Source organism: Ceratotherium simum, chromosome 7 (genome assembly GCF_057802395.1).
Source record: "Ceratotherium simum simum isolate JZ-2026a chromosome 7, ASM5780239v1, whole genome shotgun sequence".
NCBI classification, from domain to species: Eukaryota; Metazoa; Chordata; class Mammalia; order Perissodactyla; family Rhinocerotidae; genus Ceratotherium; species Ceratotherium simum.
Genome location: NC_141906.1, coordinates 23,173,155 through 23,197,217, shown reverse-complemented (window position 1 = coordinate 23,197,217; position 24,063 = coordinate 23,173,155). Strand labels below are relative to the sequence as shown.

The following is a 24,063-nucleotide window of genomic DNA, read 5'->3' as shown; positions in this document are numbered from 1 at the left end:
TTCAGCTTAGTTTCTCTTTTTCTGTTTGTTTTCTTTAGCGGTATTGGTGATTTTCAGTTGGACTGACCCATATTAGTAGATGGAATGAATTTCCCCAGTGTATGTGAAAATTATGCTTCTCCTGATAGCAAATGCAGAGGCTGATTATGAGAAGAAAAGTATACTCAGTCAGGTGTGCTGCTCTACTGGTCACCCAGGTACTTAGATTCTCTGTGTAGGGACTCCATGGCCATTGTGAAACATGGAGCTTATTTGAGAGCATTGATCTGCTTTTGTTTCAGGCCCTGTTGTTAATATTTTCCCCCTATTTTTAATCTTGATTTTTGTTTCTGTTTTGCTTTATTTTTTCTATGTAAGTTTTAAATTTATGTGCAATCAAATCTATCAATATTTTCCTTAATACTGTCTGACTTTGTTTTTATTACAAGGTCTTTCTCACTGAAAGATTATAAATTACTCCAAATAGTTTTGACCTCTGTGGGACGTTTTTACATTTGAATTTTTTTTTTTTTTTTTTTTTTTTTGTGAGGAAGATCAGCCCTGAGCTAACATCCATGCTAATCCTCCTCTTTTTGCTGAGGAAGACCGGCTCTGAGCTAACATCCATTGCCTAATCCTCCTCCTTTTTTTCCCCCAAAGCCCCCCAGTAGATAGTTGTACGTCACAGTTGCACATCCTTCTAGTTGCTGTATGTGGGACGCGGCCTCAGCATGGCCGGAGAAGCGGTGCGTCGGTGCACGCCCGGGATCTGAACCCGGGCCACCAGTAGCGGAGCACGCGCACTTAACCGCCAAGCCACGGGGCCGGCCCCTGAATTTTTATTTTATGTAAAAGTATGTGGTAATGATCTAACAAATATTTTTTTGAATGATATACCATTTTATTTCCAGCCACATTTGTTCAATATCTATCTTCTCGGTACTTACTTGAAAGGCTAGCTTTATCTTATATCAAATTTCTGGTTTTGGTCTTTTTCATTGATTTGTTTGATATTTCTATTTGTACTCTAGTAGCATACCATTTTAATTGTGGGTGCTCTATAAATAAGTGTAATATACCATAAAATCTAGGCAATTTTCCATCATTATTAATTTTTAAATTATTTAATGGATATTCTTGTAAAATTATTCTTTCACATGATCTTTGTAATTATTTGGTCAAATTCTCCAATGAATTCTGAATATAGTTTTTAGTATCTCTTCTAGCCAAAGATCCACCTGTATTGAACTACTTCCAGTCTCTCTCTCTTTCCTTCTGATCTCATATCAGGTATTTGATAACTTTATGAGTGGCCACATGGTCTTCTTGGTAACTTTTGTTTGTCTGTCTTCCTTTGGTCACTCCCACTAAGGGTGGATGCTCTCATATCCATTTTTACTTTGCCAACAGTTGGCAGAGTTCTTGGACTATAATAGGGGGTCAGGAAATAAAAGCTGAATGGAGTGATGATTTTTCTCTCCATCCTTCTCTGAATTGAAGTTTCTGCAGCTGTATGTGGGAGTAATACTGCCCAAATTGTTTCACTAAAGGAAACAATAGAATAACGTGTTTAATGGTCCTAGCACAGGCCCTCACCAAACAGGCTTTGCTTTTTTTTGTCTCCCTCTTCTTTGGTGTGGCATCATCAGTGGTAAGAAAAAAAATGATTTTTAAGTCAGAAGTGTTTAGGATACGTTTTAAGAAATGCATTTTATCATTGTGCAAACATCATAGGTATACTTACAAAAACCTAGATGGTATAGCCTACTACACACTTAGGCTATATGAAACTAATCTTATGGGACCACTGTTGTATACATGGTCAGTCGTTGACCAAAACGTCCTTATGTGGTGCATGACTATAAACCATGAGATGAGCTGAAAACTCATTGGAGGCAGTGTTGGTCTCTTACTGCCTCCAATCATCCAGTCCTCCAGCTTTGATGATGCAGGTGATCCACAAAATAAGCTGGTGCTCTTTGTCATAATATTATACTCCTGCCTGGCCCAAGAGTCAGAGAAGATGAAGGAGGAGATCTGGGTGGGAGCTGAAGGAGTTGTCAGCTGAACCACTGCCCCACATCTACAAGGTGAGTCAGTGAAAAAATCTGAGCTGCAATAGTGCCCCTTATCAGCTTTCTCCATGTAAAAAGAATGCAGCTACCACTTTACCTCTGTCTTCCAAATCCCACACAAAACATCTCTTGTGGTCTAAACTAACCTTGAATTATACAGGGAAGGAAATTCTAGGAAAGGTAGTTTCAGCTTAGCCAAGTGGACACAGGACACATCCACTAAAAGTCTCCAGTTCCAGACCCATATAACTCGGTGACCACATAATTTGCTTTTAAAATGGGGGCGCAGGGCCGGCCCCGTGGCTTGGTGGTTAAGTGCGTGCACTCCGCTGCTGGCGGCCCAGGTTCGGATCCCTGGGGCACACCCACGCACCGCTTCTCCGGCCATGCTGAGGCTGCGTCCCACATACAGCAACCAGAAGGATGTGCAACTATGACATACAACTATCTACTGGGGCTTTGGGGGAAAAAAAGGAGGAGGATTGGCAATAGATGTTAGCTCAGAGCCGGTCTTCCTCAGCAAAAAAAGGAGGATTAGCATGGATGTTAGCTCAGGGCTGATCTTCCTCACAAAAAAAAAAATAAACAAAGGAAGAAGGAACTTGAGAGAGGCAGTATAACATCATAATAATTTACATTTCTAGACTACTTACTCTGTGTATGACACTCTCCTAAATGCTTTATATATAGCGATTCATTTATTTTTCCCAACAACAGCTGAGAAATGTACTGTTTTACAGGTAGAGCACCTGAGCACAGAGTGGTTAAGTTAAATGCCCAAGGTGTCACAGGCACCACTACTACAAAGATAGCAGTATTAGTAATTATCATGACAGTATCAGGTGTATTACGCACACTTTCCTTCACTGCCTTATCTACTCATGCACCACAGCACTACTGTAAAGTGTTGACTGGCTTTTTCAGACCTTACTGCAGGGTTAGAATGATTAAAGAGAATTACAATTTTGAGGGAAGGGGAAAAATAAAAATTGTATGTTTCATATGTCTTTACCATGGTCCAAAGGAAGAGCATGCCAAAACTTAAAGGGGTCAATTTTTAGACACACCCTGACTTAGCTCAGGCTGCCATAACAAAATACAATGGACTAGGTGTCTTAGACAAGAGAAATTTATTTCTCAGAGTTCTGGAGCATCTAAGATCCAGGTGCTGACTGATTCAGTTCCTAGTGAGGGTTCTCTTCCTGGCTTGCAGATGGCCACCTTCTTGCTGTGGGCTCACATGGCCTTTCCTTGGTTCATGTGCATGGAGAGAGAGAGAGATCTCTCTGGTGTCTCTTCTTATAAGAGCACTAATCTGATCATGAGGGCCCTGCCCTCCTGAACTCATCTCTACCTAATGATCTTCCAAGGCCCCCTCTCTAAATCACACTGGGAGTTAGGGCTTCAACATATGAATTTTGGGGGGACACATTTATTCCATAACACATCCAATTCCCTAGACTTTCTCATATTTATATCTTTGAGAGAGAGAGAGACCTACTTCAAAACTTCTCAGTGCAGATTTCCACCTTTATTTAAGTAACTCCAATTTTGTTCATGTGATTTGATCTTGTCTTTGAATCCATCACCTCTTAGCCCCATCCCTACAGACCCTGTGACTCCGTTTTGCCACTGCACTTGGGATCTCTTACTTAACTGACTCTGGAAATCTCCTATATCTATTGATGTGGTGACCCCAATTCCTGTGTTTCTGTTTCCTACTTTCAGTAACTCTGAGATACCCATTCAACTGACCATGTGAACTGTACCTCTACTGACCTTACAACTCTGGCCAACTCTAATCCTGTGACCTACACCTGAGCCCAAGGTCTCCCACTCCTTTTTTTTTTTTTTTTTTGTGAGGAAGATCAGCCCTGTGCTAACATCTGCCAATCCTCCTCTTTTTTTGCTGAGGAAGACTGGCCCTGGGCTAACATCTGTGCCCATTTTCCTCCACTTTATATGAGATGCCGCCACAGCATGGCTTGCCAAGTGGTGTGTGGGTGCGCACCCGGGATCCGAACTGGGGAACCCCGGGCTGCCGCAGCGGAGTGTGCGCACTTAACCGCTTGTGCCACCCGGCTGGCCCTGCAAGGTCTCCCACTCTTGATCATCATGTGATTTTCATCCCTACTGATTCCATTCCCCCTACTCCACTGTTCCTGAGGTCTCCTCCCTCAGTGACCCCAACCCACTGACAGCACAATCAATCCCCTTCATCCTGACCCCACCTTGATGGCAGTATTACTCTTTCCACTACTATCACAGAAAACCCCATCCCTACATAGTCATCTTCTTTCTATTCCAATTTACTCCCTCCTAGTTTTTTTTGGATCTCTTGGGCACAGCCTCTGAATGTCATTTAGTAATCAGACTGCTTAAATGACAGGAATTTATCAAAGATTTTAATTTATTTACAACAATTTTGGCTTGAAAATCAAAGTTAATATATGATATATGATATTTCTTAGTTAAAGGCCATTATGGATTCATTAAACAAATAGAAAAAGCACTCAGCAAATGTTAAGTGAACACTGCAGTTTTCAAGGATGCAATGATGTCAGAGGCGGGCACCATGCTATGCAGGGGTTCTGTTTCCATTTCAGCTTCATCATGTTAGGAGGTCCTTCCAACTCTTATTGAGAGTATTTTCCAGAGAACAAAAGGAAAACCATACTGTTCAAGAATACCTGTTTCCTTCATAACTTTTCTGTTTCAGGATTTCTTCTGGAGACATGGTCATTTGACCTGAAACTCAGAGTGTGCTTGAAGCCCTTTGAGGAGACAAGAACAGCAGAGTCAGCACTCCTGTCTCTGAAGATGCAAATTCTTGGGCTACTGTTCCCTGGACTGTCTGTTTTCTCTGGCTATGGAGGGGTAGAGAGTGTGTCTATAAATGGAAGACCATGGATGCCCTTATGTCTCAAATGAGGAAATTTTCTTCTTTGTATCAGAATTACTTTAGATCATCAGCTTTGAGAACCTAGCATAAGTCATTGTTTCAGAAGGTGTAGGATTGCAGAACACTGATTTCTTTCCCCTCTGAGGTCCTTGGTTGGCTTCAGAGTGTCCTTATATTTATTCGGATCATGTAGGGTCATCCTATAGTTCTGTTGTGGCAGGGGAGGAAAAAAGGGGCACAACATTTGGATTGACTTATGGAATGGACTCTTTCGGCTCAATAAGACACCAATATGCTGGTTTTAGTGAGAAAATAGTGCATATATTTATTAGGAAGACAATATGCTATATATATACAGATACAGTACAGCATAAGCATAAGCAAATAATAATTCAATAACAATGGAAAGAAATAGGGGGGAGAGAGAGAGAGAGAAAACATCAGATTGGTACTCATAACATTCACACCCTTATGCCACAGAGAGTCCCTCTGACTGACATGGCTAGGCGGGAGTGCCGATCGAAAAAGGAAAACATCAGATTGATGGGAAAAGGGAAACATCAGATGGATTGAAAGGGGAAAACATCAGACCGATACTTACAACATCCGCGCCTTTACGCCGGGGACAGTCCCTTTAACTGACATGGCTAGGCGGGAGTGCCCATCGAAAGTGGTCCTGGGCAAGGCGTCCCTCCACAGGCGAGACTCTCGCCCAAGCAGAATTGTGAGTTGCTTTTATGCATGTTTCTATCTAGAGACCATGTTTATGGGAACATTTGGTGTTTTTCCTTCTTGCTGTTATTGCGTGTGTACGTGCACTGTGACTCCTGGTACTTATCTCCGACGGACACAGATGGCCGGTCTGAGCCTGTCCTTGACATCCCAGGAGTCTTGTAACCTAGATAATTGCAGCTAGTATTGTGGGAGAAGGGTTGGTTCCCACCACAAGCAACTGCTCTGCATTCTTTCAGGGTGGCTGGTTTCCCAGGGTCACCAAGCGGACAAACGTGGCATACCTATGTTGTCAGGCTCAAATAGTATGAAAAGTTACAAGGGTGCCTGATTTGGAGATAAGTATTTCCTTACATCTTAATACATAAAAAAGAATCTCTTATCAAAATATCAGAACCTAAAAACTGTATACTTTTTGGTATTTTATTCTTGGAGGAAGAGTTTTTAAAATCATTAATGGCTTAATCAAATTTGACCTTGTCCACAGCCTTGATTAAATGGCCCTTTTTACCTGGTGACAAATCTTGTTCCAAAAGCCACTCCTTTTCTGACTTATACGTAGCACTAGGCTTTCAATACATAAGATCTTGTGAATCCCTTTTTTTTTAAACCTGCGCGGGGCACTGCCAAGATGCCAGGGAAGAAGAGAGTGAAGGTTCCATGAGAAAAACAGTTGTTTGATTTGTGTTTTCCATATTTGCTTGATAATGTTTCTTGAACTGATGCAGGCTCTATCCTGGCCAAGACTCTCTTTTATTGTTTTCTGGAACAGAATATGCCAAAATATCACTATGCTTGGGAATCATGAACTTTCCATGAATGTTTTTCCACTCAAGGGTTAGTAACTTTTCCTTACAATTTCAGAGAGTGAAAAAATACACTTAAAAAAAGAAAGGCAATTTGTAGCTTCCAGCCAAGAACTGAATATGGGTTGAAATATCCATATAGTTATTCTATAGAACTTTGTAGCAGTCTGCAAGGGTTTTCATTTTCCTCTACAAAAATGACTTTCTCTGAGACTTTATACAGCATTATGTATTTTAAAATAAAAAACAACCTTCTGAATAATAGTTTAAAATACGAAGTGATTATTTTAAGTGGATTCTATTTGATTTTATTGTATGTTCATATATTTTAGTAATTTGTTTTTAAACCAGAAGCAATAGAGGCAAGAAAAATGAAGTCCTTTCACAGGGAATCTTCGTCCTGAAATGTTAATTGCTTTATTTTTAGATGTGTCATTTGAAAAATGGAAATAATGAGGATTCTCATTGTGAGGAGCAGGTATTTTAGAATTGTCCAGATGCTATGATTTTTTGTTCAGATACTGGGGCTCTTTTGTGGTCATTACATATTGCTTTTCAAATAATGAAGCACGTTCTGTTTTGTGATTTTGGTCCATGCATCGGGGATTTCACCTTTATCTGTAAATTTTCTCTGATATTTTTCTTCTAGCTCTGATCTGAAGTGACAGACAAACCATTTCCAGTATGGCTGGGTGGATGAGTCTGGGCTGATGCTCCATGTGGCATACTGCCCTCCTGCCTGTCGATAGTTCTTATATGGGAATCTCTGGTCACCTCCCAAATCAAGAAGACAATCACTTGCTACTAGACTAGTACAGCACTCAATGGAAAAGTGGTCTGTGTTATACCATCCTCCTCCATTGACAGCCCGAGGACGGTGGAAGGGAACACTGTGGTCTCCGTCATGTTTAGGGAATGTGTTTGTACAAATAGCTTTACAAAAGGGACACTGTTTCCAGCAGCCACAGAGATGTTCAGAGAGCATTTTCTCGATTTCAGAAGGCATTTTTTTTACAGACATGCTCAAATAGTTCTGTTCTGCTCTCTTCATTGCAGGATCCAAAGCTTCACTCATGGCTTCTTTGAGAAACTCAATATCTTTAATCTCCTGGTGTTCAATGCTCATCAAGTCTTTTCGTGGAAAGATCAAGTTACTCCCCAGGTGATCACAGAACAAATCCAACCACTTAGACACGGTACTGCTTTTATCTTTAGCTATTGCTGTGGATTCATGAATAGCCGAGAGGATGATATTCTTGATGTCTCCTAAACTTATTTTTAAAAAAGTCTTCATTTTTTCACTTCTTTTGTCTGAACAATATCTTTCAATATGGTTTTGAATGTAATTACTAAAAAATGATTCTGGATTATGAATGTATTGACAGTAATTATCAAAATTTTCTTCTTCTATGAGAGAGATGAGAATATGTTTCTCCAGGTTAGTCCTGTTTCCATTGAATGTGGGGCAGGTAGCTCGTATGTCCCCAGCAATCTTAGATGCCATTTTTTCCCGTATGGTGGTGGAAACCGCAGGAGTGAGTTTTTGCCACAGAAAATCAACAAATGTTTTGATTGAAGTTGCTCCTTGACAAGAGATCTTAAAACTCATGAAGAAATCATCTTTTTTGCTTTCCAGATAGTTTACAGGATCATTTGCTCTCTTGAATGCCATGTGCATCTCCTTAAATTTTTCTGATGCTCTTTGGAATAAACACAAAGATAAGTCAATTTTATATTTACTTGTAAATGTGTATCTTTCCCCAGTGGGTGCAGATTTCACCTCCTCATCTATTATTCTCAGAATTTCATGGAAATAACTGGGGTTGTAATCACACCATTGCCTCCTAATGTTATTAATTTTTTCATCAAATTTTGACATAATGCGGTCAGTAGTCATATTTATGGACTCTTTCTCACAGATTTCTAAATCCCTTTTAAATAAGTGAAATGTCTTAGTAATTTTTACATGTTTGTCATAGTTGATTTGAAACTTGTCTCCAGAATATTCCTTCAGTATGTCCGCCATGTTTTTCTCCTGTTTGAAATAATTCAAAAGGATGTCTTCAGAATCCACATCAACTTTAGGCTCTGTGATTGGAGGGAGAGTTGAGGACACGGCACTGACCCATGTTTTCCAAAGTTGATCGAATTTCTCATGTAGCTCTTCCTCACTCAGTTCTTTGCCCTTCACAGTTAAAGCTAACTTTCGGCTTTTTTCCAATAATTCCTTTTCATAAGCTGACTTTTGGTTATCCAGTTTTTCATGACTTTTCTTAAAACTAATGAGTTCATTGGCTTTTCTTTGGCTGTCTGAAATAAGTGCCTCTTTAAGGATTATCAGCTTATTTTCAAAATTTGCTTTCCACTGAACCAGTATTTCACTATCTGGATCTTCATTAAAATATTTCTCCAATTCTTGCTTGATGGCTTCATATTTTTCTGTAACTGGAGCTTCAAATGTGCTTGTTCTGAATGTCTGGATTTTTCCATTCTGAATCTGATTGATCAGCTTGTTCTGCAAGCCCAGCACATGACTCCTCAGCTCCCAGGTCCATGTGTTATACATTGTTTCCAATTTGCTCATGGCCATGACCTCTCGGGTGTTCCTGAAACTGAAAATAAAGTTCTCATTCAACAGGGCTCTCCACAAGTCTTGAACTCGGAATTTCACATCTGATATCTTCATGATCCTTCCCCTAGATTCTTCTTTGGCAATCTCAAGAATTCTACTTTTCAGTTCCTGGACATTGTGGCTGTAGCGAGGATTGGGAGGGGCCATTGGGGGATTGCCATCCCAGAGGTGAGCAAAGTAGTAGACGTGAGTATTGGCATCAAACTTGATGACATCACTAAAGTGGGTTACATCTGAGCACTGTTCTTGTTCAGCCGCTGTTGCAGTCATTTCATCTAGTTTCTGCTCTAGCCGCCTTCGTCCTTCCATAGTTTGGTCTTTAGCTGTAACTTCCCCCACATTCTGATGGATAAAGAGGCAACTTGGGGAGATTTTTACTTGTTTCATCCTCAGAAAGGCTTGGACAGCTATTTGTAGAATATCTTGCGTTTCTGATGGATTTTCCCCAAAAATATTGATCAGAGTCAAGTTTCCAAGTCCAATGACAAAGGATGCCAACTCATTGTCATGATTCTGGGATTTGTTGCTGAGTTCTGGGGCCCGAAGTCCTTCTGTGTCCAGAATAAGCATAAAGTCAAAGCCAAGTTCCTCTGTGAATGTCTCTTCTACCTTCAGGAGCTGCATGTAGGTCCCCCGGGTGCACCTCCCAGCACTGACGGTGAACTGCAGCCCAAAAAGGGCATTCAGCAGGGTGGACTTCCCTGAGCTCTGCAGGCCAAGGACAGAGAGAACAAACAGCTGTTTCTCTCCGAGTTTCTCAGCGACCTTGTCAAAAACAGCGGCCACCCACTTTAGAGGCACATAGGAAGCATCCCCATCCATGAGCTCAATGGGAACACCAGATATCATCAGCTCTGCAGCAATCTCAGGAAGGGAGAGAAAAAGGATATCTTTGGTGGAGGAAGCTTCTTCTATAGCTTCATAGATCTGGCCAACTTCTCTGAGAAGTTGCTCACTTCCCAAGGTACACTGACTAATTTCTGCAGAGGTAGCTTCTATCTCCTTTTGCCAGTCTCTCAGGTTTTTGCTCCTGGGTGCCTTTTGCTTTTCTGTTTGTACCTGTTTGTAATAAGACTTTTTCTTTTCATTCAGCTTTTCCAAGTGTCCTGCAGTCAGGTTGTCCAAAAACACACTCAGCCATTGCAAGAAGTAGAGTTTGGTGTGAGTTTCTGAATGTTGTCTGAGAATTTCGAGGACAGGTTGCATTAAGTCATTGAGAGGAAAAGCTCTGGTCAGCTGTTGATGCCGTATTCTTTGTTTATCTGTCTCAATCTCATTCTTGTGTTGTTCAATGCTCCGATTCCCCTTTTCTCTCAGATGGTAGAGTTCTTTGTCCTTTTTACACCAAAGGTGCCACAGTTCTCCTTGAAGAGGTAGTAAGTTTTCCTTCATCTGAGATATCTTCATTTCTCTCAGTCGGTGCATTAGAATCTCTGCCTTTTCTTTGGCTTCCCTGCAATCTCTCTGGTCTTCATCAATAAGGAATCTTTGCTTGCAAGCAATCCGGGCGCAGTCCTCTAAGCTGAGAGCAGTGCCAGAGAGCTCTAGCAAATGTCTGATTGTTCTTGTGAGCTCCTCTGTTAATTCTGCCTCATTTCTATTCCTGATCCCAATTCTCACTCTTTGGCCAGAATTACTGGCCATGGTTTTTTCTTTGTCATCAAGCAAACAGATCAAAGGTTTCGATGACTGACACAGGTCATGGACAACTTTTCGGTTTTCTTTATTGTCATTGGAAGCTGACATGAGGACCACAATGACAGAAGAGACCTCCTGCAGGAAGGTGAGTTGCTTCTCATGTTCCTTTGCATCTCCATGAAGATTGGTGAAGGCCAAGCACGTATCAAATCTGTCCTCATCCTCCCCTGCAGGACAGAACCAGCAGACTTCCACCACACCCTCCATCAAGAGACAGTCTTTGCTGCTCTCTCTGCAATGTCGGTGAAAAAAGACATCATGTTTACGTTTACTGAGAAGATGGCTCATGATCTGAGATTTGGAAGCAGAGAAACCATTTCCAACTCTAATAAAGGACACAAAGGGGGTAGAGATACAACACATCTGCTGATTGTTGTAATTGTTCTTTTCTTTTGGTGATTTCCTTGTCTGCCTCCAGCTTCTTCTAATTTGACTGAGAGACCAGAGAGAGAATTCAATTTGAGAATTGCAGGGATTCGGTATGAGAAGGGGGAGGGCAAACTGACAGATGGAAAGTTTGGTCAAAATATATTGCCTGGCAAAAGCATCTGCACAGTGAAGAATTGCCATCTGAATGTCCATGGGGTGAATACGGGGCCTGGATTTCATGGCTGAAGGATTAGTGGGACTATCACTGTCTTCAAAAAAGTCTTCATATGGATCAAAAGTCTCATCTTCCTGATTTGAGGCTCTTGGATAGACTTGATTCTCTTTGTTTCCATCATCTTTAAAGACCAGGTATCTCAGCCCATAATCCAGCATCAGTAGCTTCTGCAGGAAATAGAAAGGAAGCTCACATTCAGAGCTAGGCTGGGTGTTGTACACAGAAGTCTTGTAGATCAGATGGAAGTCAGCTTTGCTCATCCTTTTTGGGTAGTAATGTTCTAGGCCTAGACGCTGGAGTAATTCTAGGAAGACCCCATTTTCTATGACCTCTGATTTGTTATTTTCATTATCATGTGGTTCATGGGGCTGTTTTGTTTCATGGAGGAGACTTGGCAATTGTTTTATCACCTCATCCATTTGGATTGAAGAGACAAAGCCTTCATAATTCCCATCAATGAGCAACCTCAAGTTTTCCTCTAGGTTTTCCCAACCATGATCTCCTTCAAATTTGGTGAGGACATGTACAACTTCTTTAGACAAAGATTGTCCCATGTGTTGTCTTATTAATGCCAAGCGTTGTGTTTTGTCCTCTGGAGAAACAGCTGTGTCTCCAACGGTAGCTGTCAGACCTGTGAGCACCAGGAATGCTTGAGCCCTGTAGCTGCAAATATTTTTGAGCTCCTGGTATTTATCTTGGGCAGTTTGCATTTCATCCAGTAGGTAGTCTAACTCATCACAGCCCAGGAGATACTGAAAAGTATTGTTTAGAACATGATATCCTGCCCCAGCAGCAATGGAAAGTAGCAAGAGCTGTGTGTCTGGCTGCTCTGTTACTTGGAGGTAATTCAAGAAGCAGCCAAGAGACAAGCTGACCTCATAAGTGGCCTTCCTTTGAGCTTCCTCCACTATTTCTGAGGACTTGTATTTGGCCTTCACTGCCATGAGGTCATTCTGGGTTTCTTCTAAGATTTTAGTTAATTCAGAAAATTGGGAGTTGTTGATGTGCTCCTGGTCAGACTCTGATTGGAAGATCCACTGCATGATGGAATGAGCCTGAGGAAAGTTTGTCACGCTGTAGATGTGAGGATCCAGAAGGCTGCGCAACTGAGATTTGATAAAAGTAGTTTCATAAATTGAAGACTTTTTGCAAAAGTTGACAGTGTTTACCAGAAAATTCTGCAGACCGCAATCTGTGAGGCATATGTTAATCCAAGTGTCATGAGTTTTTATTTTTTGACTCAACATTTGCATGAAATTTATCAGTTTTGTAAGCTGCTCTTCAGGATTGGATACCTCCCAGGATTTCACATCCTCTAGGAAAACCCTAGCCTCCTTCTCAACCCTCTGTAAGTCTTCTCCATCCTGGATGTGGGCTCTGAGACCAGTCAGAGCAGTGTAGCTTTCTTTCAGGCAGTTAGCTACCTGAAGAGGATCCTTAAAGTCACTTATGTGGCTGGAGATGATGATGTCCCAAACGGGCACCAGTTGAAGTCCCCGGTCAATGACACACCAGGTTTGATTACAGGCAACTAGGCCAGCTTTCCACTGCAAAAAGCCATTTGATTCTGGTGGGCCACCTGTCTGGGCCACAGATAATTGGACTTTGGTTGGGAGATTTTTGAAAGTTGTGCTCTGAGAAGCTGCTTCTGAATGAGAGCCTAATATGTCCACATCTGCAGCAAATTTCACTCCAAAGCCACTGTAGGTGCCCTTTATGTAAATATCCAGGGCCTCTGCTGACTGCTGCTTCACTTCTGCCATCTGCTCATTTTGGAAACCCTGTGAAATGGCTTTCCACCAGTAGATTCCTCCCAGGTGCAGAGGGCCCTGGTTAGCATGAGAGCCAAACCTGTGGAAGAAGGCTTCAGTCTTGCACCTCAGCAAGGAGAGTCTGTCTGGACCTGCAGGCTGATCCAGAAGGTCTTCAATGCATTTCAGTTCCTGGAGAGCAGACTTGGAGATCTGGAGTTGATCAATGGGAAAGTGGCAGGAGGCCAGTGGGACATAGCTGAACTTGACTGAGCAGAAATAAGAGATCTCAGAATGTGATTGTTGAGTTTCCATGGATGTTGAATGTTCACTGTGGTCCATACCAGCTTCCAGGCTAAATCCCCAACCTCTGCCCTTGGCTGAGGTAGTTGCACTCAAGCCCAGCTTCTCTATAGTCTGAGTGAACATAGATTCTGCTTGAGAAGATGTAAAGTCCTTTGTTTCTATTTGTGTGCCCTGCTGAGGGCCAAAGAGTGAGAACTCCTTGGGGACACTGAGTAGCTCCTCTCTCTTCTCTATTAGGTCCCTTCGGTATCTGGTTTTATAAATTCCCTGCAGGGCCAGCCCTCCAGACGCCCATCTCACCAGATCTCTATCTGGGAGGTATTGCCTATAAGACAGTGTCCCCTCCATGAGGTTGAGTTGTCTCTGTATATTTTCCACGACTTCTCTTAGGGACTCTTTGAGGGGTGACCAGTACACTTTTAGGATCTCCATTGCCTGCCTCAGCTCTGCCCCTTTTTTCCTCACTGCCTTTTTCTGCTCCTGCGTCTCTTCAGACAGCAAGTCTCTTAGCTCCTGCAGTGCCTCCTCTGCTTGGTTAAGCTTTTTCTGTATCATTTCCACCTGAGACCCCTGTAACTCTGAAAGACTATTTGATTGTGACAGATTAAGCAGCTTATCCAGGGCCCTTTTCTCCCAGGGATGTCGTGCCTGGGATTTCAGCTTTTGGAGGTCTTTTTCTTCTAGGAGTTGTAAAGCCTGGGTACAGGTCACACCCAGGTCTTCCTGTAGCTTGGGCAACCAGTACTCAACTTCCAGTCCTGTTTCTCTCAGCATCTCTTGTAGATCTTGCCTCCTTTTTCCTGTGAGGAAGGGCTCATCAGGGGTGGACTCTGCTGTGCCCATGGCTGTGGGAAGAAAAGACACATAGTTATCCTGTGTCATGACTTTAGGGAGTGTCAGTCCCATGGACAAAAGGGTGAGTTTACTAAAGAGGCAAGTCGTCAAGGCTTTCTCATCCCCTCCTTTCATTGTTGCAACAAATATATTTTATTAACACTGTTTTTAAATTTTTTGTGTGCAAGACATCTTTGTGGGTGTTCTCAGAATGGATTACCTTTTTAGTTGGCAGGGTGAGTTGCAACTTAGTAGCCTGGCTTTTTGGCACTTCCTATTACACAGGATCAGTTGCATGTAGAGCATTAAGCTGAGGGTCAGAGTTTGAAAGTACGTATGAGTTTGATCCCTTGATGTATGTTTAAAAAACAAGAGGGTACCACCAATTATCTTTCCTCTATTAGTTTCTGTAAAACTTGTGTTGAACGATTTCCTTTCTGTCTCTCTCTCACTTTTCCTTAGGCCATTTCGTGATATTTATCTATTCTCCTGTCCTTTAAAATACTCTTCTAGGGGCTGGCCCCGTGGCGTAGCAGTTAAGTGCGTGCGCTCCACTGCTGGCGGCCCGGGTTTGGATCCTGGGCGCGCACTGACGTACCGCTTGTCAGGCCACGTTGTGGCGGCATCCTATATAAAGTGCAGGAAGATGGGCACGGATGTTAGCTCAGGGCTGATCTTCCTCACACACACACAAAACATGCTCTTCTAGGTGTCAGCATCATGGTGACATAAGATATTCCTCCTTATTGTCCCCCTTTTCAACCAACTAATTAGACATCTGTCCATGAACAAAAGTGCCTCTGGGGGAGTTGTGCTGTCTAGTACAGGGATGTGGGAAGAGTCTGACCCACCTGTGCATCTGATAATAGGCAGAAGAACTCAGTACGGGCTGTGGAAGCTGCGTAGGCAATGCACCTGCCCCAATCCCGCCTGCCATGGTCAGAAAAAAATACCTGTCATGTTCTCACTTTGGAAGATATCCACAGATGGGAGGGAATTTCCAAAAGTCCAGCCTTCCCGATGGGAGATTCGAGCACAAGTTTGGTGACATTGCACGGGGCTAAACTATCTCATGGCTGTGACCTCTCCAGTGGGGAAAAAGGAGAGTGGTGAGTGAATGTCTGGCCACCTCTGTTGTTTGGGACATGGCTAGAAAAACCCATTTCTTTCCAGCAGCACCCAGAGTACTGAGGCAGGACCTCCATGACTGGGAGAAGCGAAGAGATTGGGAAAGAGGCAGATAAGAATATCAAAGGGCATTAAAGGGACACAGTTCCTGCTGATTGTACTCAGGAATTCAGCAGGAGGTCCTCCCATGAGCCTCTGCGAGAACCTATCCCAGGGACCTCCCCACATGTCTGTGGGCACCCCAAATGCCCTGACTGCTAAACTTACATCTCCCCTCACTCTGTGGCTGGCTCCTTTTGTGCACTGCTGATTTCAGTGGTGAGAGCCCATCTGGTAAGTGCAGTGCTTACCAGACCAGGATCTTTGAGCAAGCGAGAAACCACACATTTGAGGTATAGTGCCACCTTCAGGAAAACAAAAGAGAAGTTTCCAGTAGCCAGCCTGGTGCATTGTAAGAACTGGAAAAGCAATAAAAGCTTAAGAATTCTGCCATGAGAGAGCAAGAAGAGTGGGGCAGGTGTACCCATACAAGGGAAGAGAAACTCCCAGCACTAACAAACAGAATACCCCATCTAAAGGCCACTAGTGAAGATTTAAGGAGGTGTCTGCTACTTCAAATGTGAAAGCAGCAATGCAAAACCACAAGGGCATGAAAAATCAGGGAAACATGTCATCACCAAAAGATAGTGATAATTATCCAATAACCTAGCTCAAAGGCATGGAATTCTGTGATGTGACTGATAAAGAATTCAAAATAGCTGAAGAAACTCAATGACCTACAAGAAAACTCAGTAAGAGAATTCAGTGAAATGAGGGAAAAAATATGTGAACAAAATGAGATATTTACCAAAGAGATAGAAATCAAAAAAGAAACAGAAATTATGGAGCTGAAGAGTTTAATGAATGAAATGGAAAATGCAATAGAGAGCATCTGAATCTGAGTAGGGAAAATAGAAGACAGAATAAGTGAGTTAGAGGACAAGAATTTTGAAATAACCCAATTTGAAGAGAATAAAGAAAAAAGATTGAAAAGGTTCCAAGAAAGCCTACATCATCTATGAGATAAAAAGAACAAAAATTAGAATAATCAGCTCTCCAGAAGAGGAGAAGGAAAAAGATACAAAAAGTTTATTTAAGGAAATAATAGCTGAGAATTTCCCAAACCTGAGGAGATACTTGGATATCCAAGTTCGCAAAGCTAAAAGATCACCCTACTATCTCAATGGAAAAATAGTATTTCTACAAGACACATTATAATGAAACTGTCAAAAATCAAAGATACAGAGAGAATCCTAAAAGCAGCCAGGGAAGAAAAGATTGTAACCTATAAAAGAACCTCCATTATGCTATCAGTGCATTTCTCAGCAGAGACCCTACTGTATGGGTGACAGTGGAATGACATGTTCAAAGTGTTGAAAGAAAAACATTGCCAGTCAAGAATATTCCTTCTGGCAAAGTTATCCTTCAGATAGTAAGGAGAAATAAAGACTTTCCCAGACAAACAGAAGCTGAGGGAGTTCATCACCACTAGATGTGCTTTGCAAGAAATGCTAAAAGGAGTTCTTCAAGCTGAAGTGAAAAGATGTGATGTGAAAACATATGAAAGTATACAACACACTGGTAAAAGTAAGTATTAAAAAAAACTCTAATTCTGTAGTAGGATGGTGTGTTAACCATTTAACTATAGTATAAAGGTTGCAGGAAAAGGGTATTAAAAATAACTATAGCTGCTATCATAATGAATGCACAATATAAAAAGAAGTAAATTATGACATTAAAAATATAAGGATGGGACAGTAAAATGGTGGAGCTCTTGTAGGTGATGAAACTTAAGTTTCTATCAACTTAAAATGGATTGTTTTACCTGTGAGATGTTTTATGTATGCCTCATGATAGCTACAGAGCAGAAACCTAGAATAGATTCACAAAAGATAAAGAAAGGGGAAATAGTGTATACCACCACTGCAAATCACCAATTTACAAAGGTAGGTAGAAACAAAAAGAAAGGGCCGGCCCTGTGGCTTGGTGGTTAAGTGCGCGCGCTGCGATGCTGGCGGCCCGGGTTCGGATCCCGGGTGTGCATCAAGGCACCACTTCTCTGTCCAGCCTGAGGCCGAGTCCCACATACAGCAACTAGAAGGATGTGCAGCTGTGACAGACAACTATGTACTGGGGCTTTGGGGGCAAAAAATAAATTAAAAATCTTTAAAAAAAAAAAAAAAAAAAAAAAAAGAAACAAAAAGAAAAATAAACAATAGAAATACAAAAGAAATGGAAAGCAATTAATAAAATTGCATTAGGAATTCTGTACATATTAATAATTAATCTAAATATAAATGGATTGAATTCACCAATCAAAAGACAGAGTGGTTAGATTGATTAAAAAAAAAGAGTCAACTATGTGATGCTGTCACATCAGTTTTAAGGAGACACATAGGCTCAAATTGAGGGCATGGAAAAGATATTCCATGCAAGTGGAAACCAAAAGAAAATGGGGTGAGCTACACTTATATCAGACAAAATAAGCTTTAAGCTGAAAATGGTAATAAAAGACAAAGAAGATCAATATATAATAATACAATAATAGTGGGACTGCAATATTCCGCTTTCAGCAATGGATAGATCATCCGGACAGAAAATCAATAAGGAAGCATTGGATTTGAAACAGACATTAGACCAAATAGTCCAAACAGACATTTGTAGAACATTCCATGCAATAGCAGCAGAATACACATTCCTCTCAAATGCATATGCAATATTCTCCAAGATAGATCATGTGATAGAACACAAAACAAATCTAAGCAAAATTTAAGATTGAAACTATACCAAATATCTTTTCTGACCACAGGGTATGAAACTAGAAATTAACAACAAGAGTAAAGCTGGAAAATCTACAAATGTGTGGAAATTAAGCAACATACTCCTGAACAAGCAATAGGTTAAAGAAAAATCAAAAGGGAAAACAAAAAATAACTTAAAACAAATGAAGTGGAAACACAACATACCAAAACCTATGCTTCAAAAGCAGTTCTGACAGACAAGTTTATAGTGAGAAATACATATATGATGAAATTAGAAAAATCTCAAATAGACAAACTAACTACACCTTAAGGAACTACAAAAAAGAAGAACAAACTAAGCCCAAAGTTAGCAGAAGGAAGGAAATAACAAAAATCAGATTGGAAATAAATGAAATAGACATCAGAAAAACAAAAGAGAAAAAATCAATGAAATGAATAGCTAGTTTTCCAAAAAGATACACATATTTGACAAATCTTTAGCATGACTAAGAAAAAAACCACAGAAGACTCACATAAATAAAATCAGAAATGAAAGAGGAGACATTAAAGCTAGTACCACAGAATTACAAAGAATCATGAGAGACTACTATAAACAATTATATGCCAATAAACGGATAACCTAGAAGAAATGGATATATTCTTAGAAACACACAGCCTTCCAAGATTGAATCAGAGAGAAATAGAAAATCTGAACAGACCAATAACAAGTAAGGATACTGAATTGGTAATCAGAAATCTTTCAACACAGGAAACCCAAAGACCAGATGACTTCACAGGTAAATTGTACCAAATATTAAAGAAGAATTAACAACAACCTTTTCAAACTCTTGCAAAAGTTTGAAAAGGAGGGAATGCTCTCAAACTCATTTTATGAGAACAGCACTACCCTGATAAGCACTACAAGATAACTATAGAATAACATCCCTGGTGAATATAGATGGAAACGTTCTCAACAAAATATTAGCAAACTGAATTCAAGAACACATTAAAAGGATTACACAATGTGACCAAGTGAGATTTACCTCTGGGATGCAAGGATGGTTCAACGTATAGAAATCAATAAATGTAATATATCACCCTAATGGAATGAAAGATAAAAATCACATAATTGTTGCAATAGATGCAGGAAGAGCATTTGACAAAATACAACGTCCTTTCATGATAAAAATCCTAAACAAATTGGGTATAGAAGTAACATACCTCAACATAGTAAAAGTCATGTATGACAAACCCATAGCCAACATTATACTCAAGTGTGAAAAACTGAAAGCCTTTCCTCTAAGATCAGGAACAAGACAAGGGTGCCCACGCTCACCACTCTTATACAACATAGTACTGGAAGTCTGAGCTAGTGCAATTAGACAAGACAAAGAAATAAAAGACAGCCAAATTGGAAAGGAAGAAGTAAAACTGTCATTATTGCAGATGATACACTAACCAAAAAACTATTGGAACTAATCAATAAATTTAGTAAATTTGCAGGGTATAAAATCAGCATACAGAAATCAATTGAATTGCTATACATTAACAATGAAACATCAGAAAGATAAATAAAACTATTCCATTCACAGTAGCATCAAAAACAGTAAAATACTTAGGGATAAATTTAACCGAGAAAGTGAAAGATGTTTACCATAAAAACTACTAGACTTTGATGAAAGAAATTGAAGAAGACACAAACAAATGGAAAGGTGTCCCATGTTCAGGGACCAGAAGAATTAATCGTTAAAATGTCTATACCATCCAGAGCTATCTATAGGCTAAACATAATCCTTATCATAATTCCAATGGCATTTTTCATAGAAATAGAGGAAAACAATCCTAAAATTTGTATGAACCACAAAAGAACCCAAATAGACAAAGCAATCCCGAGAAAGGATAACAAAGCCAGAGGCATTACATTTTCTGAGTTAAAAGAGTTCTACAAAGTTATAGTAATTAGAACAGTATGATACCTGCATAAAAATAGACACATAGACCAATGAAACAGAAGAGACAGCCCAGAACTTAACCCCTGAATATACAGTCAACTAGCATTTGACCAAGGAGCCAAGAACACTCAACACACTCAATGTGGTAAGGATAGTCTCTTCAACAAATGGTATTGATAAAACTGAATAGCTACATGCAGAAAAATGAAATTGGGCCCCTATCTTATACTACCTTCAAAAATTAACTCAAAATGGACTAAAGATGTAAATATAATACCTGATACTGTAAAAATTCTAGAAGTAAACATAGGGAAGAAGTTTCTTGACATTGTTCTTTGTAATGATTTTTTTTTTTTAACATGACACCCAAACACAAAAAAGTAAAGCAAAAATCTGTAAGTGGGGCTACATCAAATTAAAATGCCTCTGCATAGCAAAAGAAATAATCAAAAAAATGAAAAGGTAACTTTCAGAATGGGAGAATATATTTGCAATATATATATTGGATAAGAGGTTAATATCCAAAATATATAAAAAACTCAGACACCTCAGTAACAAAAACCCCAAACAATCCAATTAAAAAATGGGCAGTGGAACTTAAATAGACACTTTTGAAAGAAGACATCCAAATGGCCAACAGGTATATGAAAAGATGTTCAACATCGCTAATCACCAGGGATATGAAAAATCAAAACCACAATGAGATATCACCTCATACCTGTTAGAATGGCTGTCATTAAGAAGAAAAGACACAACTAGTGCTGGTGAGGTGGAGAGAAATGAACCTTCTGCCCTATTGGTAGGTATGTAAATTTGTTCTGCCACTATGGAAAACAGTATGAAGATTCCTGAAAAAATTAAAAATAGAACTACCATATGATCCAGCAATTGTCCTTCTGGGTATATATCCAAAGGAAGTGAAAACAGGATATCTAAGAGATATATACCATGTTTAAACATGGGATACATGAGATATATCCCATGGTTATTGCAGCATTATTCACAATAGGCAAGATATGGAAGCAGCTTAAGTGTCAGTCAATGGCTAAATGGATAAAAAAGACGTGGTGTATATATATATACACACACACACAACAACAGAATATTATTCAGCCACAAGAAAGAAGGAAATCCTGCCATTTCTGTCAACATGGATGGACCTGGAGGGTATTAACTAAGTAAGATAAGACAGACAGAGAAACAGAAATACTGTATGATATCCCTTGTATGTAGAATCTAAAGCTGAACTTGTGAAAACAGAGAGTAGAAAGATGGCTACTAGGGGCTGGCAGGTGGGGGAATTAGGGAGATGTTGTTTAAGGCTACAAACTTGCAATCAGTAGATAAATAAGTCCTGGACATCTAATGCTCAGCATGGTGATTATAAACAACAGTATTGTTTTGTAAATTTCAAAGTTGTTAAGAGACTAGATCTTAATTGTTCCCACCACAAAAAAGAAATGATAATTATGTGACATGATAGAGGTGTTACCACTCTATGGTGGTAATCATATTGCAATATGTAAATGTATTAAATCAACCTGCTGTACACCTTAGCCTTATACAATGTTATATGTCAATTATATCTCAATAAAAATAAGTAAATAAATTGCACTTCTAACCTGCTGTAAGCTTGTCACTCACTTCTAACTCTTCATCTGCCCCTAGTTAATATCCTTTGTATTATGAATAACTGTGTATGTATTATGAACTCTGTATGTATTATGAACAACTGTCTATGTACTGATGTCATGCTAATCTGTTTATATAGACCCAAATGCTCTCTTGTATTCAATGTTTCACAAATGTTATGTTTTTTTCCCCCACTGCCTTCAGGATATATCCTTGGACAGCAGATGAGATGAGATTTCAACTTCATGAGATGAGTCTCAACTTCACACGTTGTTCAGGTTTCCATTCTTCCTGTAATTCCTGTCCTACTGAATGGCAGTACTATTCTTTGAGGCCAGTGGATGTCCTACTCATTCTTCTTCCTCCTAACATGAATATAATTCACTATGTCTTTTCAATTTACTCATTTAAATCTCTCTTCAATCTCACTTCTTTTTCATCCCTCACCAGCTTTCCCTTTGATTTTGCCTTCATTGTGTTTTTATTGGATTGCTATAATGGTCATCTCATCTTACAGTCATTTTCATCGTGTGCTTTCCATCTTCCCCAATGTTACTAACATTTGAAATAGACTTTGATAGCAGACTCAGAAATTCAGACCAACCTTTCTAACTGAAGATATCTAAAATAAGTAAATATAATTTTAAGGCAAATTCTTTAAAGCTTCAAGTAATTGACTAGAGAGTGAAAAATATCTGATATAAGAGGTCAATAATTTGAAGTAATAATGACTGAAACATTTCTATTACCAATTAAAGACAAAATGTAAGGCCTTGCCAAACACCAAGCAGGACAAATAAAAGAAATTCACATTCAGACATGCCATCATGAAAATGCAGAAAAACAACAACAAAAAAACCAACAAAAACAAAGCATCCAGAGAAAACAAGAGTTTATCTTTAAAGAACTAACAATTAGAGAGACAGGTGACATTTCAACAGCATTGATGGAAGCCAGAAGAAAGTGGAGTGGAATCTTTACTCTATTGATAGAAAATAGCTGAGAAATGGGATTCTATACAGAGTGAGATATCCTGAAAGAATTATGGTGGAGAAACCATAATTAAAAACAACAAATTGACAGAATTTGCCACTAGGAACTTCACACTGAAGAAATTACTAAAGTGTTTTTAAGGAGAAGGAAATGTCACCAACTGAAGGTGAGAGATGCACGAAGAAATGATGAGCAACAAAACAAATACATAGATGAATCTAAATAAATGCATAAAAGAGTGGGGCTTAAAATATATGATAACAATTGCATTAAGGCTGGAGTTTGTGGCCAAATGGATTAAGTGCCCCCAGGTCCTTGCAATATTTGGAGGATGTGTCAAATGTTCTATTTATTTTGGTATCTTTGGTTAAGTCAAGGATATATGTTGCAATTTCTAGTATAATCTCTAAATAGAAGATTAAAAGAATGTGTAACTGTCAAACTAACAGAAGAAAAATGAAATAATAAAAACACTTGATTATACAACTTATCAAAATTTGTGGGATACAGTGAAAGTGGTGCTTAGAGGGAAATTTATAGCATTGAATGCATATATTAGAAAAGAATAAATGTCTGAAATCAATAATCTATGGAAACAAAGAAAAAATTAAATCCAAATAAGCAAGAGAAGAAATAATGAAAATTTAAGAGGAAATCAAAAAAATTGAAAAGAAAAAATAAGTAGAGAAAATAAATGAAAGAGAAATTTGGTTTTAAAAAGGTCAATAAAACTGATAAGCACTACTAACTAAGAAAAAAGGAGAAAAGACACAAACTACAAATATCAGAACTAAAATAGGGGTTGTGAATAATGATCCTATAGACATTAAGAGAATAGGAAATGAGTACTATGAACAACTCTATGCTCACAAATTTGATAACCTAGATGAAATGGACCAATTCTTTGAAAGACACAATCTACCAAAGTTTGCATGAGAAGAAATAAATAATCTGAATAGGCCTATGTCTATTAAAATATTGAATCAATAATTAAAAATCTTCCAAAACAGAAAGCACCAGGCCCTGATGGGTTCACTGGTAAATTCTATCAAACATTTAAGGAAGAAATTGTACCAATTATCTACAATCTCTTTCAGAGAGCAAAAGAAGAGGGAATACTTCCTAACTCATTCTATGAGGTCAGCATTACCATAATACCAATACCAGACAAAGACATTACAAGGAAGGAGAACTATAAACCTATGTCTCTCATGAGCAAAATATTAGCAAATCGAATCCAACAACATTTAAAAGAATTA

The 24,063-nt window shown here is 39.4% G+C and overlaps 2 protein-coding genes across 2 annotated transcripts in view; one reads left to right on the top strand and one right to left on the bottom strand.

The window, feature by feature from the left end:
* The window catches only part of LOC147916583 (uncharacterized), a 171,760-nt gene that overhangs the window by 41,564 nt on the left and 106,133 nt on the right, over nt 1–24,063 (top strand). The window lies entirely within an intron of this gene.
* LOC101390184 (interferon-induced very large GTPase 1-like) lies at nt 7,036–14,345 on the bottom strand. The gene has a single exon (XM_004418631.3). It carries the CDS (start codon nt 14,326–14,328, stop codon nt 7,036–7,038), a length of 7,293 nt encoding a protein of 2,430 aa, XP_004418688.2. The 5' UTR covers nt 14,329–14,345.